This window comes from Myotis nattereri (genome assembly GCF_964212035.1).
Source record: "Myotis nattereri genome assembly, chromosome: 5".
Classification (NCBI taxonomy): Eukaryota; Metazoa; Chordata; class Mammalia; order Chiroptera; family Vespertilionidae; genus Myotis; species Myotis nattereri.
Window position 1 is genome coordinate 7067499 of NC_138080.1, and position 18330 is coordinate 7085828.

General features: G+C 57.7%; 1 protein-coding gene across 1 annotated transcript in view; it reads right to left on the minus strand.

Moving 5' to 3' along the window:
* The window catches only part of OBSCN (obscurin, cytoskeletal calmodulin and titin-interacting RhoGEF), a gene marked incomplete at its 5' end in the record, with an annotated part of 152916 nt that overhangs the window by 32150 nt on the left and 102436 nt on the right, over positions 1-18330 (minus strand). The window contains 17 exon segments of the mRNA XM_081091302.1: positions 77-216; positions 367-486; positions 1432-1490; positions 1828-1900; positions 2342-2557; positions 2670-2768; positions 2982-3014; positions 3255-3452; positions 3605-3729; positions 3969-4047; positions 9956-10234; positions 11201-12071; positions 12589-12962; positions 13502-13783; positions 13897-14184; positions 14448-14723; positions 15222-15494. Of these exon segments, the coding sequence (XP_080947428.1) occupies positions 77-216; positions 367-486; positions 1432-1490; positions 1828-1900; positions 2342-2557; positions 2670-2768; positions 2982-3014; positions 3255-3452; positions 3605-3729; positions 3969-4047; positions 9956-10234; positions 11201-12071; positions 12589-12962; positions 13502-13783; positions 13897-14184; positions 14448-14723; positions 15222-15494 (3785 nt within the window).

Consider the following 18330-nt stretch of genomic DNA (forward strand, 5'->3'; position numbering starts at 1 on the left):
CCCCCACCCGTTCCCTCTCCCACCCTCACTCCTGTTCCCCTCCGTGGGCCCCATTATCCCCCGGGGCCCCCAGCACCTCCCCCCGGGAGTCCCCGTCTTCCGACTCCGAGGATGACTCCTGGACGCTGGAGGAGGGGCGAGAGCGGCCATGACGGGGAGATGCGGACGGTGTCTTGGACTCCTCGTCACTGTCACCTCCAGGCACCTGCAGCTTGGCTGGGGGCAAAGGGCATGTGACACTGGGAAGGGCCAGTGCCCTGTGCCCCTCCCTATGGGTCTCCAGGGTGTGGGTGTGGAGGACTCTGGCCCTGGGTCACCACCCCCACAACCCCCCACCTAGGACCTTGATCCATGCCAGCCCCTCACCCTGGGTGATCTTGGCCGACACCATCTCCGTGATTTGTGAGGTCAGCTTCTGCAGGAACTCCTCCGTGCCCACCTCAGCCAGGGTCAGGTGGCCATGGGCCTCGGCTGCCAGGGGCTCTCCTGGTGGTCAGACCCTAGCTGAGCCAGTGTGCACTCCAGACAAGCCCAAGCAGCCCCTGCAGGCCCATCCTGACTCGGGGCTCAGGGGAGATGGGTACACAGGCTCGGGGCTATGTTGCCAGAAGCAGAGAAGCTGACGAGGATAAGGGGCCTCAATGGCTCACAGGTGTCTGGGCCAAGGTGTGATGGAGGGGCTACAAATGCAGAGAAACAGGGTCCAGGAGAGGGCGGTGGGCAGTCAGGAGAACAGGCAGCCAGCGTGGCTGCAGGGCACTGGGCAAGGCAGCTGAGGGTCAAGCTGGGTAGAGGCCGGTGCGGGGGGAGAGGGGGTTGAAGACACTGGAGCCCCCAATGGGTTTGTGGTTTCTCCATTGGGGTTCCAACTTGGCAGCTGATCTGGGAAGGGGTGCAGGAGGGGCAGGGGGCACAGGGAGCTCAGCCAGGCTGCAGGAGAGGAGGGCGGGACCTGGACACTGAAGGCAGGGGGCAGGACCCAGATTGCTGGCCTGAGGGATCGGGGCAAACTTCGGTGGCTGGGGTTAAGGGTGGATGAGGGCTGCTGGGGGCGGGGGGGGGCGGGCGGAGGGCAGGTAAAGTCAGTAGCTGTAGATCATCCAAGAAGTGACCCTAAATTGGGTGATGGGCACACGGCTCTGTCCTCTCTTCTGTGCAGACTCAGTATTTTCCATAAAGAAGGTAAAAACATGCCAAGTTTCCAGAATGCCCTATGCAGTTGCCTGGGAAAGGGCTGAACATACGGAGCCCCTCACCCAAGCTCTGACTCAGCAGCCCCCTGCACCTGGGCATCCACACAGCCTCTGGCTATGAGAGCTGAGCCAAGAGCTGGCAGGGCCCAGAGCTCAGAATCGGGCCCACACCTGGGGCCAGGCAGCCTCCTCCACACCCCATCCCAAATTAGGAATCAGCCATGGGCACCTCCCATACCTTTCTGCCCAGCAAGGCTGGTGAAATCCACAGGCATCTGTTCGGAGATGGCTTTGGTCCTAAAGGGGGTGGGGGTATCTTGAGGGCTTGGGGTGGACCCACCACACATACCCTTGGGTGGGAGCTCTGACAGAAAGAATCTGAGGGCAGTGGGCCAGATGCCACAGTCAGGCTCGGGGGAGCCCTCATTTCACAATGGGGAAACTGAGGCACAGAGTTTTTGTTTTTTGGGGGGAGGGGGGGCGGTAGGGGCTGGCCCAAGCCACACAGCTTGCAAGGGACAGAGTCAGGCTGCGGTCCAGGATAGGGCTCCCTCCCTGGCAGCAGTGCTGCCCCCTCCCAGGGCTTCTAGAACTCCAAGGCACCCCCATCAGCTCTGACGGAGCCCTCACTCACCCCTGAAGAAAGGTGGAGATGAGGGCCTCCTTCACCGCAGCGGTCTCTCCCGCTGATCCTGCCTCCTTGGGCACTGTCAGAAGAACAGGTGACTACCAGAATGACCCCCACCCGCTGAGATGATTCTTGTGGGGACCTCTGCCTGGGATGTGTGGGCCACCCCTACGTACGGCCTTGGCCTGTCCATCCAGAGCCCCAAGGAAAGGCTGTGCCCGGCATCCCAATGTAGCCCACACCCCCTCGCGCCCCCCCCCCCACTGGTGGGGACAGGAATGGGCCCACACTTGATGGACCTGCCCACAGAAGGGCTGAGGGAACCAGGAAGAGATTGCTTGGAGTAGCAGGGGCTGCTATAGGTCTTGGCCTGCTGGTGTAAGCCCACAGGCAGGGATGGGAGCTGGCCCCTGGGGCCTGTGCTCAGGGAGGAGTCTAGGCAGGGTCTCAGAGAGGGGGTGACAGTCCTCAGGGAGGGTGGCTCCCTCCCATCCCCAACAGGCCACCCACGCCCACTCACAGCCAGAGACATGCAGGCTGGCGGAGCAGAGGGCCTGGCCAGCAGCGTTGGATGCGATGCAGGTGTAGGTGCCCTGGTGCTGTGGGCCCACGTCCAGCAGGACCAGGCTGTGCTGCTGGGCTGAGCTGGCCACCGTGTAGCCCGGGGTGTCCTGGCCAATCCAGAGCACCTGCTCGGCCTCCTCCCGCAGCCAGTGCACAGTGGGGGTGGGGAGACCTGGGCAGGAGTGGATGATGGACAGTCAGCCCCCATTGAGAAGAGATTCTAGAAGGGCGGTGCCTCTGATCCTCTCTGGGGATCCTGAGTGAGGGAGGACAGGATGCCCTACCTTTGACCTTCACGGATAAAGTAATGCTGGAGCCCTTCTTCACCTTCTTAGAGGTGAACTTCTCCAGGAATCGGGGTGGCACCAGCTGTTGCTGCACATCTGGGGAGACACAAGAGGCTGCTGGTGACAAGTGGAGAGCCACAGTCCTGTGATGGGTAGGCTCTGCCCCTCCTCCCAGGCCCAAGCCCCCACCCACCTGAGTGGTTGTCCCTGGAGCCTGTGCCCAGGGTTCCTCCCTCCCTCCACCCAATGGGCATCCCCCCACCACCCTCACTGAGCCTCCTGCCCTCCCTCCATCTGGACTCGGCTCACCTGCTGCCGGCTTCTTTTCTGGGTCATTAGGGCCTGAAAGAGGCAGGTAAGTCAGACCTGAAGTAGGACAGTGTGTCCTGCGTGGGCCCGGGGCCTGCTCCAAGGGTGAGGGCTCTGAGGAACCCTCCCACTCCCACACCCAGCACCTTCTGGAATGCAGGCAGGCAGGTGTCTGCCCTCCCACCACACCTCTGCACCTGCGTGAAGACCGTGGGCCCAACCCCAGGCCTGCCATGGGGGTCACACCGGCGGACATCAGCCCCTAGCACCCACCTTGGACCAGTAACTGGGCAGAGGAGTAAGCGGCACCCACAGTGTTGCTGACATAGGCAGAGTACTGGCCGGCATCCTCGCTGGTAACCGACAGGATCTCCAGGCTGTGCAGTGCCTTCTTGTTCACCATGCGAATGTGCGCAGAAGCAGTCAGGGGCTGCCCATCTTTGAACCAGTACAGGCGGGGCACCGGGTAGCCTGAAACCACAGGGAGAGTAGTGGTGGGTGCTGGGGGCTGATGGGGGGATCCTCCACTTGAGGGGATCCCTGGAGACCCCCCAGGCCACAGTGACCACCTAACTTCTACTGGTGGGAGACCCCACCCAGCCCTCCGGCCCTATCTCCCTCACCTTTCACTTTGAGCTGGAACTTGGCCAGGCGTGTGCCAGGGGCCACCTGGAGGTCTTTCAGCTCCTCCACCACCTGGGGTAATTGTCCCTCTTCTGACGTAGACTCTACACCCTCCTGCTCTCGACTGGCAGGGAACAGAAAAGGGCAGCATGATGTGGATGGGTGAGGGGTCCAGCGCAAGGGGAGTGGGGTCAGTCTGGATGACTTCTGAGGTCTTTTGTTAACATGCTGGACAGAGACCGCGTGGCCTTGGTGAAGCCTCCAGGACTGGGATTCTGTCGGTCCAAGCCAGCACGGCCACCCCCATGCCAGGGCTGGGGACTGCCAGCCTGCTGGGCACTACCGCCCCTGTGCGGCCCCCACCTGGACTGGTAGCCTTGGGCGCTGAAGTAGGACGAGGTCTCGGTGGCATCCGCGGCAGTGTCATAGTCAGTGCTGGTCACTGGGGACGAAGAGTGAAGCTGGAGCCAGGCTGCATTCCCTCCGTCCGGGCACAGCCCCACCCCAGAGGCACCTGGTTCTCCCTGCACAGCTGTTCCTGGAGCCACTTACCCTCCTGAGTCAGAAGTCATAGGGACACAGCTGCCCTGTGGCCCCTCCCCACTCCCAGGCTGTTACCAGCCCAAGTTCTAGGCCTATAACTAACTACAAGACCCAACAAATTATAGATATGGGTGACTGTGAGCTTCACAAATGGAAGGCAGGGTAAGTGGCAACATCTTCCAATTCCATCCCACTACGGGGCAGAGATTGGTGTATTTGGGCCTCAGCTGAGGGCTTCCACTTATAGTCATGATGGTGTAACAGGGACTGGATCTGCTCTCTGCTATGGACAGGATGTTGGTGTGGCCCCCAAATTCATATGCTGAAGCCTAACCTCCAAGGTGATAGCATTCGGATGTGGGACCTTTGGGGGATGACAAGATCATGAGGGTGGGGCCATTAGAAATGAGGTTAGTGTCCTTATGAAAGGGACCCCACAGCACTCCTTCCACCGTGTGAGGACACAGCCAGGAGGGCTATCTATGACTCAGAAGAATCCAATGGTGCTGGCACCGGCCCTTGGACTTTCAGCCTCCAAAACCCAGAAATACATTTCTGTTGTTCATAAGCCACCCTGTCTTCAGTGCTTTGTTAGAGCAGCATGAACTAAGACACCCTCCAGGTGAAACAATTAAAACAAACAAAATACGTGAAACAAAGTATGCACACCTGAGTTTATGTTAATAAGTAGAGGCTCGGTGCACAAAAATTTGTGCACTTGTGGGGGGTCCCTCAGCCCGACCTGTGCCCTCTCACAGACTGGGACCCCTCGGGGGATGTCCACCTGCTGGCTTAGTCCCACGCCCCAGGGGATCGGGCCTAAGCTGGCAGTCAGACATCCCTCTGGCAGCCTAGGAGTCCTTGGGGGATGTCCACTGGCCAGTGGGGAGCAGGCCTAAGTTGCAGTCGGACATCCTTAGTGCTGCTGAGGCGGCAGGAGAGGCTCCCGCCACCACCGCTGTGCTGGTAGCCGTCAGCCTGGCTTGTGGCTGAGCAGAGCTCCCCCTGTGGGAGCGCACTGACCACCAGGGCGCAGCTCCTTCATTGAGCGTCTGCCCCCTGGTGGTCAGTGTGTGTCATAGTGACCAATCGTTCTGCTGTTAGGGTCAATTTGCACATTACCCTTTTATTATATAGGATAGAGGCCTGGTGCACGGGTGGGGGTCGGCTGGTTTGCCCTGAAGGGTGTCCTGGATCAGGGTGGAGGTCCCGCTGGGGTGCCTGGCCAGCTGGGTGAGGGGCTGATGGCCGTTTTCAGGCTGGCCACGCCCCCTGGTGACCCAAGCTCCCAGCCTCTTCTTTTTTTCTTTTTCCTTTTTTTTCCTGGGATTTATTTATCTTCTATAATTGAAACTTTGTAGCCTTGAGCGGAGCCCAGGTCCGGCTGGAAGCCCCTCCTTGAGCGGAGACCACGGCCAGCTGGAAGCAGGTATCTGGGATTTTTTTATCTTCTAAATTGAAACTTTGTAGTCTTGAGCAGAGCCCAGGGCCAGCCAGGGCAGGCAGGAAGCTTGGCTTCCTCCATCACCGGAGGCAACCCAAGCCTTCTGCTCGCTCCAGCTCCGTGGCTGCCGCCATCTTAGTTGGGTTAATTTGCATACTTGTTCCTGATTGGCTGGTGGGTGTGGCTGGTGGGCATGGCTTGAGCATAGCAGAGGGATGGTTAATTTGCATGTTTCTCTTTTATTATATAGGATGTGACTTTTGGAAAGCTCCTTAGACAGGGCTGGTTGCCAGGACAAGCAACCATGTGATTAGGGGGTTGAAAGCTTCAGTCCCTCGAGGTAAGGTAGAGGGGCTGGAGGTTGAATCAATTGTGCCTGTGTGATGGCGCCTCCAGGAACACCCAAAAGGATGGGAATTTGGAGAGTTTCCCAGTTGGTGGGCATGTGGAGCTGCAGGGAGAGTGCTGGACTCAGAGAGCATGCAAGCCCCTCCCCCTTCCCCATACCCTGTCCTGTGCATCTCTTTCACCTGGTTGTTCCTGAGTTATAACTTTTACATTAAGACAGTGACCTCATAAGTAAATGTTTCTCTGAGTTCTGTGAGCCACTCTAGCAAATTAATGGAACCCGAGGAGATGGCTGTGAGAACCTCCGATACAAAGAAGCACAGGTGACAACTTGGACTTACCATTGGCTTCTGAACCCTTTCACTCTTGTGGTCCTGAGCCCTTAACCTGTGGGGTCTGACGCTATCTTCAAGTAGATAATGTCAAACTGAGTAAAATTATAGAACACCAAGCTGGTGTGCGAGAATTGCTTGCTGTAGAGAAAGCCCACACACTTTGGAATTGGGTACAGAATCATCAGAATGGTTTCAAGACAATGAGCATTAAGCAAGGACACTGAGCCCTTACAGACAGGAAACAATGGTGAGCCCTGTGATTGCCCCAGCTTTCTGCCTTCAGGCCCAGAAGAGGAAGCTGAGGCAGAGCCAGGCAGGCCCTGAGTTGAGGAGACAGAAGGCAGCTGGAGTCACAGGACAGAAAACCAGAGAAGAAGCAGCTACAAAGAGGGATCCCTCCCTCAGGGACCCTCCAACCTGAAGGGGGTGTGGCCAGCCTGAAAACAGCCTCAGCCCCTCACCCAGGCTGGCCAGGCACCCCAGTGGGATCCCCCACCCTGAAGGGGCTGTGGCCAGCCAGCAAACAGCCATCAGCCACTCACCCATCCTGGCCAGGCACCCTAGTGGGGACCCCCACCCTGAAGGGGCTGTGGCCAGCCTGCAAACAGCCATCAGCCCCTTTCCCAGGCTGGCCACACCCTCATGGGGTAAGGGTCCCCACTGGGGGCTTGGCCAGCCTGCAAACAGCCATCAGCCCCTCACCCAGGATGGACAGGCACCCTAGCAGGACCCTGCTCCCTGAAGGGGGTGTGGCCAGCCTGCAAACAGCCCTCAGCCCCTCACCCAGGCTGGCCAGGCACCCCAGCAGGGACCCCCACACTGAAGGGGGTATGGCCAGTCTGAAAACGGCCCTCATCCCCTCACCCAGGCTGTCCAGGCACCCCAGTGTGACCCCACCCTGGTCCGGGACACCCTTCAAGGCAAACCAGCTGGTCTCCACCCATGCACCAGGCCTCTATCCTATATAATAAAAGGGTAATATGCAAATTGACCCTAACAGCAGAGCGATTGGGAATCACTGGTCACTATGACACACACTGACCACCAGGGGGCAGATGTTCAATGAAGGAGCTGCACCCTGGTGGTCAGTGTGCTCCCACAGGGGGAGCTCTGCTCAGCCACAAGCCAGGCTGACAGCTGCCAGTACAGCGGTGATGGTGGGAGCCTCTCCTGCCTCCTCAGCAATGCTAAGGATGCTCGACTGCAGCTAGGCCTGCTCCCCGCTGGCAAGTGAACATCCCCCGAAGGCTCCTGGGCTGCCAGAGGGATATCTGACTGCCAGCTTAGGCCCAGTCCCCCGGGGAGTGGGCCTAAGCCAGCAGGTGGTCATTCCCGAGGGGTCCCAGACTGCGAGAGGGCACAGGCTGGGGTGAGGGACCCTCCCGAGTGCACAAATTTTTGTGCACCAGGCCTCTAGTTAGAAATAAAGCTACTATGAGCATTTGGGTATAGATTGTGTTATGAATTTGAGTTTTCATTTCTTGAATAAACACCCAACAAAATGATGGTTGGGTCATATGGTAAGTACATGATTCATTTTATAAAAAATTCCCTACCATGATCCAGAGTAGCTGCACCATTTTCCACTCCCATGTGGATGAAAAGGTGCTACATGCTACCTGACAAGCTCAGGGAAGGTGTGACGATCTTGCAAAATCAAAGACCTAAAGTAACCACAAAGGATGGTCTGAAATTAAAACTTTTAAACTAAAAGCAGTTTATGGTGGGTAATCATGTCCTAGGCTAGGATCTTCCCTCACAAAAGTCAATCTTACCTTGACTGAGCCTGTCTATTGTCCTTTGCATCTACGATAACATACCTTTGGAATGTCAGGGTAACTCCTCTTTTTTCTGGACCCCTCAGGGCACAACCAATGCACCAGAGCAGAGACTACAAATCCTCTGAGTGTTGCTTTTATCATGTTAATTGTTGACTATAACTATCCAGTACCCACCTACCTAAAAGATGTATATGTCTATCATTTTATTGGTATCCAATCCCAGAGGTCCCCCTCTTGCTTTCTCCCTTCTCCCTAATCTATCACCAATGAATTTCATGTAACCCATTTACGTCTCCTTTGATTATAATGTATAAAATAATGTGTAAAACTGCCATTCTCTGGAGCATTATCTCAATCTGTTGAAATCCTGGCAGTTTGGTTCAAATACTCACAAAAATTCTGTACAGGTTTGAATGTTTCTTACACTGACACCCACCAGCAGTGTACAAGGGTCCCATTTCTCTGGCCCCTCACCTGCATGTGGTGGCAGCACAGTTTTTATGTTAGTCATTCCATTGTGTGCAGGGATGTTTTGCTAGGGTCCTGGCTTGCATTTTCCTGTTGGTTAATGTGTGGAAGACCTTCGACACATTTATTTGTCATCTCTGTGTCCTTTCCCCTGAAATGTCTGCACATGCTCCTGTTCTAATTAGATTTTTAAGCATTTTTTTTTCTATTTAAAATTGAGCATTCTTTATATAGTTTAGATAAAGTCCTTCACAAAATATATGGTTTGTGGATATTTTCTCTCAGCCTGTAGAATTTCATTCTCTCTCCCTGGCCAGTGTGACTCATTTGGTTAGAGCATTTTCCCATACACTATAAGGTGGCAGCTGCAATTCCTGGTCAGGGCACATACCCAGGTTGTGGGTTTGATCCCCAATGGGGGTGCATAAAGGAGGCAACCAAGCAATTAATATTTCTCACATCAATGCTTCTCTGTCTCTCTCTCTCCCTTCCGCTCTCTAAAATCAATTTTTAAGAAATAATTCATTGCTCCACACCAGCAAAAGATTTTAACTCTGATGAAGTCCATTTTACTACTTTTTTCTTTTGCCAGTCAAGTATACAAAGATCTTTCCTAGCTCTAGGTACTGAAGATTTCCTCCTATTGTTTTTCTAAAGTTTTATATTCACATTACGCATGTAATCCATTTTGAGTTAATTTTCATATATGGTCTAAGTTCTTATTTTCTTATAAATGTCCAAATAACTCCAGCACCATCTTTGAAACTTTACTCCACTCAACTGCTTTTGCACTTTTGTCAAAAATCAGTTAGACATGTCCAGCTGGCGTGGCTCAGCAGTTGAGCATTGACCTATGAACCAGGAGGTCTCAGTACGACTTCCGGTCAGGACACATGCTCAGGTTGTAGCCTCCATCCCCAGCAGGGGATGTGTAGGAGGCAGCTGATCAATGATTCTCAATATTGATGTTTCTATCTCTCTTCCTCTCTGAAATAATAATAAAAATATATTTTTAAAAAATCAGTTAGACATATTTATAGGGTCCATGATGTGGTCTTTTCTATGACCATCCTCCATCCTGAAGCCATCTAGAGGCCCTCCAGGAGTCACTGCTTTAGTGACTTGTCACTTCGGAATTTTAAGAGATTTAAGAGCTCTGAGCAGGAACCAGGGATGAGACCTAGTACATATTTCTTATTGCCCACAGTGCCATTAGTCACCCACCATGCCCCAGGACACCTCCAAGCCTTTCTGGGTCCCTCCTCAGCCCTGACACTTCTCAAAGAGTTAAGGCCCCTATCCCTACTCCAAGAGACTCCCAGAGAGCTCTCCATCAGCCACAAGACATCATCCAACCCAGCACTGCCCCTCCCAGCCAGGAACTCCTGAGCCACCCACCCTAGGCCAGCAAAGCAGGCCAGCCACACTCACAGTCCACTCGGAGCTCAGCCTTGGTGGAGGACACACCCATGCTGTTCTCAGCCAGGCAGCGGTAGACACCCATGTCTGCAGGCACCACAGCTGTGATGATGAGCTGGTGGCCGCCCTGTTGGTCATCACTGATCATGTAGTGGTCATCCTCCTCCAGGATCCTCCCATCTTTGAACCAGCGCACGCTGGGCACGGGCTGGCCTGTCACCACACAGTCGAAGCTCACAGGGTACCCGTCCAGCACCTCCTGATTCTGCAACTCAGTCAGGAACACTGGGGCTGGGAGGGACAGGTAGGGTGTGCAAGTTAGTAGCAGCCCCCGTGCCCAATCACCTGGGCTGCAGCAGTGCACACGGGTGACCCACAAGGCCCCCATTCAAGGGAGAGCGCGCACAGACTAAGCGGCTAAACAGCACTGTCTCTGCTCTATGAGCTCTTCCCTCCTCCCCATTCTCTAGACCAGTGGTCGGCAAACTCATTTGTCAACAACCAAATTTCAACAGTACAACAATTGAAATTTCTCTTGAGAGCCAAATTTTTTAAACTTAAACTATATAGGTAGGTACATTGTTATTAACTTAATTAGGGTACTCCTAAGGCTTAGGAAGAGCCACACTCATTAGTTTGCCGACCACGGCTTTAGGGGAGTCCTCCCTTTGTCAGCCTGGCTCCCAAGTCACCCTGTGGCCAGAGGGACAGCAGACAGGAGGCATGGAGGAGGGGAAGTGGAGGGAGGACGAAGGCATTATGGCTGGGAGTCCAGGGTTGAGGCCTGGCGCTCAGAATGGAGAGGGAAATTTTCAAGGCACAACACTGTGGGTTAAGGACACCTCTTCTGCCATTTCTAGGGACATACAAGTAAACAGTGATGTGGCTTTTTAATTAATTTTTGTTGCTGGAGCAGGAAATGGGGTGCAGACTGGACCACATGGAGCCCCACCTTTTATACAGGTTGCATCTCAAACCCTCATGGAGAAAAAAACAAACAAAAGTCAGCATTCCCATAGCCAGCGCACAAATGAGAACGCTGAAACTCTGACAATAACAGGCAGAACTGGGTGGAGCTGGAGCTCCATCCACCTGGGCTCTGCCAGGTGGGCTCTGCCAACCTCAGTGGGCAGCATCTGCCAAGAGCCAGAAGCTGGGGCCCAGCCAACTCCTTGACCTCTCAGCTGACCCTGGTCATGCACCAGCCTCTCCTCTCCTCTCCCGCCCTATCCCACTCCGGGTAGCTCACAGACTCACCAGCCTCTGTGGTCCGCAAGCTGGGCACTGGCTCCAAAGGCACTGCGGGGGCAAGGGCCACCTTGGCGATGCGTATCTCCACCCCCCGGGGTCCCTGCTCCAACAGGCTGATGTCCACCCCAATGCCTAGCATGTTGAACATCTCCTGGAAGTGGGTGGCCGCCCGACGGGCCTCAGGCAGTGCCTCAAAGCGGATGCAAACCAAGTGCTCATCCTCGCGGTACGTCTGCCAGTCCCCAGGCTCCTCAGGCTCCCCTGAGCCCTCATCGGCACTCAAGAAGATCTCCTCCTCCGAAACCTCAGCTGGGCCCTTGGTGCGGAAGAGGCGGTGCAGCCGCCGGGCTGCCCGGCGGAAGGCGTCATCCACTTCTCCACCAGAGGAGCTCTCAGCCTCGCTCTCCGTCCCGCTGACAGCCACGTGGGCACTGTGGACCGTACAGCCAAACTTGCTGCTCACCTGGCAGGTGTAGCAGCCCGCATCTGCATGGCCCACGCCAGCGACCAGCAGAGAACAGGTGCCATCCTTGAGCTGGTCAATGTGGTGGTGCCTGCCATCCGTCAGCTCCACTCCATCCTTCAGCCAACGAGCTTGCACGTCTGCCTTGCTGGACACCACACACTCTAGACGTAAGGTGTCCCCAACCTGTGCCTCAGTGTCTCCAAATGTGCTCCGGAACACGGGCCCCTCCTGCTGCCTCATCTCCTTCCGCACCTTGTAACCCTTGAAGGCAGCCTGGATCTTCATGGCTGCCTTGTCCAGAGATGGGTCACTGAGGTCCTCAATACTCAGGTCTCCTGGTGGCGGGCACACTGTGGTTGGCTGTTTCTGCTGCTTCTGCAGCTTTCCAGAAGGGACTGCTGGAGCCCCAACCTGTGTGCACAGAGGGTAGGGAAACCAAGGCCTGGGTCAGGGAAAGGATGGGCAGGGGCCTCCGGGGTAGGCAGGAGGCAGAACCCAGTCTGATCCCAGCGCCAGCAGGCCACTCTGCCTCCGCTGCTGGCAGCTGCACTACCTTGGATAGATAAGTGGTTAAGTGGATGGCAGATGGATGGATGGATGGATAAATGGGTGGTATAGACCTATGGACAGCGAGTAAATGGATGGATGGTTGAATGGTGGATGGGTGGGCAGATGGGTGAAATGTGTGGATAGATGGTGATAAATGGAGGTGCATGGATGGATGGGTTGGTGGTGGTAGATGCATGAATGGATAAGTGGATGGCTGTTGGATGGATAAATGGATGATGACAGATGGATGAACAAAGGCTTACTGAATGGATGGGTCGGTGGATGGTGAATGGGTGAATAAGATGATGCTTGGATGGACAACGAGTGGTAAAGATCTGAGACACCCAAGCCTCCCTTGCAGGCCACGATGGAGGCTCACCTTACTGGCCAGTGGAGAGGTGCCAGGCTTCCCAGCCTTCTTGAGATAGGTGACCAGGGAAGGAGTGCCTGCTCGGGACTCGTCGTCAGAGCTGGTGTGTGAGAGGTCGGCCTCACCAGTGCGTGCCAGTTCGTCAGCTGTGGAGTAGTCCTCAGATAGGTCAGGGGCCAGGTCCTCTGCCTCCCGCCGCTGGCGCTGCAGGCGCCCGTCCTCCTCAGGCAGCTCGCTGATGGAGTCCAGCGTGGGCTCGCGGCTCATGCGGCGCTTTCGAGCCAGGGCCTCCCACAGCAGGTGCAGGTCACCCTCCTGGGCCGCCTCAGGAGGCAGGCTGGGCTGTGCAGGGACCTCATCTCTGGATCCTGGTGTCAGCACCACTGCGGACAGCAGGAGACTGGTCAGCCAGGTGGGAACTGGGCTGCCGACTGTGGTTCCCCTCAATAGGCCTCTGCTGTCCATCCGGGCTTCTGGAGAGCTCTGATCGCACAGCCTTTACAAGGTTTCAGAGGCTCCAAACCACTTTCCTTGGGCCTCAGCTTCCCCTGCTCAGCCTCAGCCCTCAGAGTGAGGGGGGGATGCTCAGAGGTCATGGGGAGGTTCACATGCAGTGGGGAGGAGACACAGTGCAGGGGGACTCAGAGCACAGAAGCCTGAGGACTTAAGGGACCAGCAGTGGGTATCAAGCACCGTGATGGCCAGGATCACATTCAGGGAGGGGGTGCAACCTAAGACGCTAGAGATATGGGCTCGGACATAAGACTGAGCCATGCAGGGTCTGTGCGTCTCCCCAGCAAGCCTCAGTTTCCCTTGGTGTGAGGCAAACTCCCCAAGTGGACCCCTTGCTGTGGGGGTCCCCCCCACCCCAGGGTTTCCCCCAACTCCTCCACTCCCGCATGCTGGGCCCTGGAGGACGCACCCTGGAAGGCCACGGCAGCAGCAGAGATGGGATCCCTGGCAGGGCTGCAGCGGTACTCGCCCTGGTCCTCTGCTGAGAAGTCCCGAATCACCAGCGTCTGTCGCCCACTCTGGCAAAGGACCTGGAAGCGCCCCCCAGGCTGGATGCGCTCCGTTCCCTTCAGCCAGACAACCTCTCCAGCCTCCACCACCTCACAATCCAGACGCAAATCCTGGCCGGCCGCCACCTGCCGGCACTCCAGAGCTAGGGGCGCGGGCGCGGGCGCAGGTCCCAGGGGCTCTGCTGAGGATGCGCGCATCAGTAAGGACATGCCGACCTTCTTCTGGCTTAAGGAGGCCGAGTGCTCCAGGCTGGACCCCCCACCCTTATCCACCAGGACCAGGGCAGCAACCTACCGAGCCTCACTGTCTGGGGCAGGTGCACGGGCTCTCCGGCGCCTGCAGGGCCCACAGCCGCCACGCGGAAGCGGTAGGTCTCCCCAGGGGCCAGGCCATCCACAATGCACTCCGGCTCGGACACCAGTTCGTGGCACAGCTGCCACTCCCCAGTGGCCGATGGTTTCATCTCCACCCGGTAGCCACAGAGACCGCCACCGCCATCGCTTGTGGGGGCCACCCAAGACAGCGTCACGGAGTGGTCACTGCGCCCCACCACCTCGGCGTCCTCCGGGGGATCCGGGAGGCCTGCAGGGGAGGGCGGTCAATTTGGTATCCATTTTCTCATATGGGGCACAGCCCCTCCGCCCTAGGGTCTGATTCTGGGGTGCAGTGAGGGCTCGGACAGATCACCCCCCAGGCCTGTGAGCAGACAGGTGCCTGGGCTCCTGTCTCCAGGAGCGAGGGTTGTGCGCCTGGGTGGGGGGACACGGAGAGCCTGCAGTAGCTTCTGGAGCTGGAACCTCCGCCCCTACCCACCCATGAGAGAGTCCAGCACCCAAGCCACCCACCCAGCACGGTGAGCTGCGCAGAGGCCACGGCATCGCGGGCAGCAAAGGTGACTTCGCCGGCGTGGTGCGGCCGGGCGCGGCGCAGCAGCAGCGTGTGGTGGCTGCCATCTGCGGTCACCATCCAGTCCACGTCGTCAGGCTGCACTGCAGTCCCGTTGATGTACCAGGTTGCCTCGCCCACGGGCACCACCTCGCTGAGCGTGCAGCTGAAGTGGGCCTGCCTTCCTGCCCCCACGGCCGCATCCCGCGGGGGCTCCAGGACTTCCAGGCGCCAGCCTGAGGGTGGGGCCAGGGTGTGAGCTCGGGACCACGATGGTGGCCTCTTGGTGCTGGGAGACCTTTCCCCCTCACCCCTCCCTCTACCTCTGAGCCCAGCTACCCAGTCGTGGCCCAGCTCAGGTGGGAGGAGTCTTAGAGATCTGATCTCTGAGATCATTGTTCTCCAAATTCGAAGCCTCAGGTGGGATGGAGCCTCAGAGGCCACCAGCCCCCCTTAACAGCCCTCCCCACTCTGCCCACCCTCCCCCCATAAAGGCAGTATCCGGTGGAAGGGGTCTGAGAGACCCACGCCCCCTGTGGCCACCAGTTCTCCTTGCACCCGGGCATCTGGTGGGAAGGGGTCTCAGAGACCCATGGCCACACCCCTATCCCATAGCGGGAAGGGTCTGAGGGACCTGCCCAACCTGCAGGCCCAGCTCCACCCCTCCTCATCCCTTCAGCAGAGTATCCAGTGGGAGGGGTGGCAGAGACCCTCCCCCCCACCCACACACCCACCTCTGACGGTGAGGAACGCTGAGGTCACCACATCCCCAGCCAGGAAGGTCACCCGGCAGCTGTCCTGAGGCCGCAGGTTTTTGAGCAGCAGCAGGTGCCGCAGACCGTTCTCGAAGTAGACCACCTCAGCGTTCTCTGAGCTGAGCACGGGCTGGTCATCCAGCAGCCAGGTGTGTGCAGCCACCTCTGGCCGGGACAGCTGGCACTCAAATAGCGCTTCGCCCCCCTCGGGCACCTCCACGTTTTCCAGGCCACGCACCACTGTATTCTTGGCTGGGGGATGGAGGGATGGCTCAGGGCTTGGGAGCCCTGACTGCCCAGGCCGCATAGAAATGCCCCCGTGACATAGGGCCAAACAGCGGGCCACCAGGAGGGAGCCCAGTGATGTCCACGTGGAGCCTTCATGCATGTCCTCCCAAGGCCCTGCCCACCTCCACACCATCACCACGCTAGAGTCAGGATGGGGGTCTCCCCCACCTCACAGGTGAGAAGCCTCACAGGTGCTGCCACCCTTGCCCTGGCTGCAGGTGGGGCTCTACTTGTCCCCCTTTCCTCGGTCTCCAGGCCAGTGCTATCAGACCTGCTGGGCTGCTACTCTCACTCGCTGGGACCAGAGAGACCTCTGCCCATATTCCCCAGCCCGCTCTGGCTCTCTCCTAAAAAGTCCGAGAGTCTATAATAAATGGCCATGCGTTTTCCATGGAGGCCATGAACTCAGTGCCTGACTGTGAGGCTTGCCACCTTTAGCACCGTTTTCAGGACAGGCATCCAGCCAAGAGGAGTGACAAGAGGGGACACTGCAATGGGGATGAAGGAGGGATTCATGGGGGACAGCGGGGAGTCAGGCCAGCGGGGTGAAGGATGCAAGGGGCCAGGTGGTGAGATCAGGCAGGAGAGGAGCTTCAGGTGACCCAGGGCTGGCCTGGATGCTAGGAACGGTCTGAGTTTGACCCACACGACAGCAAGGAGCCACTGCAGTCACTGAGCTGGTGGTCCGAGCCCACAGCCCCAACTGCTGTCTGGATACGTGCCTCAGACTGAACCCACACACAGCCAGGATGCACCCTCCCAGTTCGGTTAGAGGCCAGGCCCATGCCATAGGCAAGGGTGTCTGCTGTGGACAGGGGCCCAGGAAATGAAGTGGGGAGGGTGTTTCAAAACAGAGGACCTGCTGGGCCACCCACATCCCCCTCCCACAACAGAGTAGACTCCCCCTTGGCCCAGCCCCTCTCCTCCCGTTAGAGCTGACAGCGACTTAGGCGTCTGACTCCATTCTGCTGGATGGCGTGATCAGGGCCAGCTGACAGACAGGAGGGGGCGGCAGTGACGTCACCGCTGGAGCTCACCCTTGCTTCCTACCCAAGGATGTCACCATGGTGTTAGATAAACGCCCAGATTTTAAAGCAGCAGCAAGCCCCCTAGCGCCTGCTGTCCCCACTTCCTTACTCTGCTCCTTCTCCAGCCTGTGGCTGAAGCCTCTACCCAGATGTCCATGAGCCCCAGACCCACCCCCCAGGCTGGGGACACACTGCTCCAATCACATTTCCAATGAGGATGTCAGGGGTGCTGCCGTGAATGGAGGGAGTTTTGTCTGTTCCCTGATGTGCTCTCAGGTGCCCCAAAAAAGTGTTTACAAAATTTAGTTGTTGAACAAGTGAGGGAATGGGTGGCAGGGAGCGGGGGGGAAGACCGCGTGTGGCCTGTGGGAGACTGGTCTCACCTGCTCACACCTGCTATCCAGCTTGGATGGCCCTGACAACTGTCTCTACTCTCCAGCTCACTCAACACCAGGGACAGTCCAGATTTTCCCAAAGATCAAGCGGCTTCAGCCAAACAATGCTCCCTTCCACACAGTGGGGCAGCCCACTGTCCCCTGCTCCTGGTTCCCCAACAGCATATCCTTTCAAGGACATGGGGCTTGGTGCACCATCCAAGCAACAGCCTGGGAAGGGGCAGAGCTGGGATCTGAGCCCAGGATGTGGGGACAGAGCCCCACGTAGAGCCCTGCGGAGGGTCCTGTGGCCCCAGGCCTGCTTGCTCACCTGCCCGGAGGCTGCTTCCTTGCCTGCCTCTACCTCCCCAGTGTTTCGGATGCAGATTCTTTTAGGTGTAGTCTCTGCCCAGGGTCTGTCCAGCCACCCTGTGTTCTCAGGCTGCTTTAGGAAGGGTGGGGTCTGGATGGGTGGGCTCAGGGCTCAGCCAGCTTCAGCAGGACCTACTGCTCAGATCTCATCTTTCCAGTACTGGCATGGTCACACTCTGCTGGCTGCCCCTGCCCGATGCTCCACCATTGCATCTTGGCTGGCCATGCCGAAGCCTGCTAGGCCTGGGCTGCCTGCTGGGCGGCCTCACCTTGCACTTGCAGCAGAGCCACCACTCGGGTGCCCGCAGCCTCACAAGAATAGATGCCACTGTCGCAGGGCAAGGCTGGTCTGAAGGACAGCCTGGCCACGGTCCAGTCCTGCTCTATGATGACGCGACGCCCGTCGGCGCGCACCTCCTGCTCGTCCATCTTCCACGTGGCCTGCACTGGCCGTGAGTACTGGCAGAGGAGCTCGGCTGGGCCACCCTCCTCCACCGCCAGGTCTTGCATGGCACTGACCACCTCCACTGCAGGATCTGTCGGCCAACACGCCGGGCACGTGTAAGCCTGAGCCGTGTGACCAGCGCCTACCCGCCCTCTGCGGTCAGCAGCAGCAGTTCATCAGCAAGCAAGCGAGGGGCTTTGGCAGGAAAGGAACTGGCCATGGTGGCCCAGGACCCTCCACATAGTGCAAGCCTTGCCCCTACACACCCCACCCATGGCTGACGGCCTCCATCCACTTGTCCCCTCCTGGCCCCTCTGACCTCCTGAGCCCTTTCCTCCCTGAGCCTGGGGAGCATGGGGCACCAGCAGGGACACAATGCCTCCTCCTAAAAGTTCAGGGGCCCTCAGCATCTGCTGGGCACGCAGCACCCCCAGCCCACTTTGTCCCTTTTTCAGGGGCTTCTCCACCCCTCCAGGGGGCGCCATCCCATCTCCACCTGGAAAAATCCTACTCAAAAAATGGTTTGCTCCTTGGACCTGGGAAGATGTCAATTTACTCTTCAACAGTGCAGAGAAGACCCA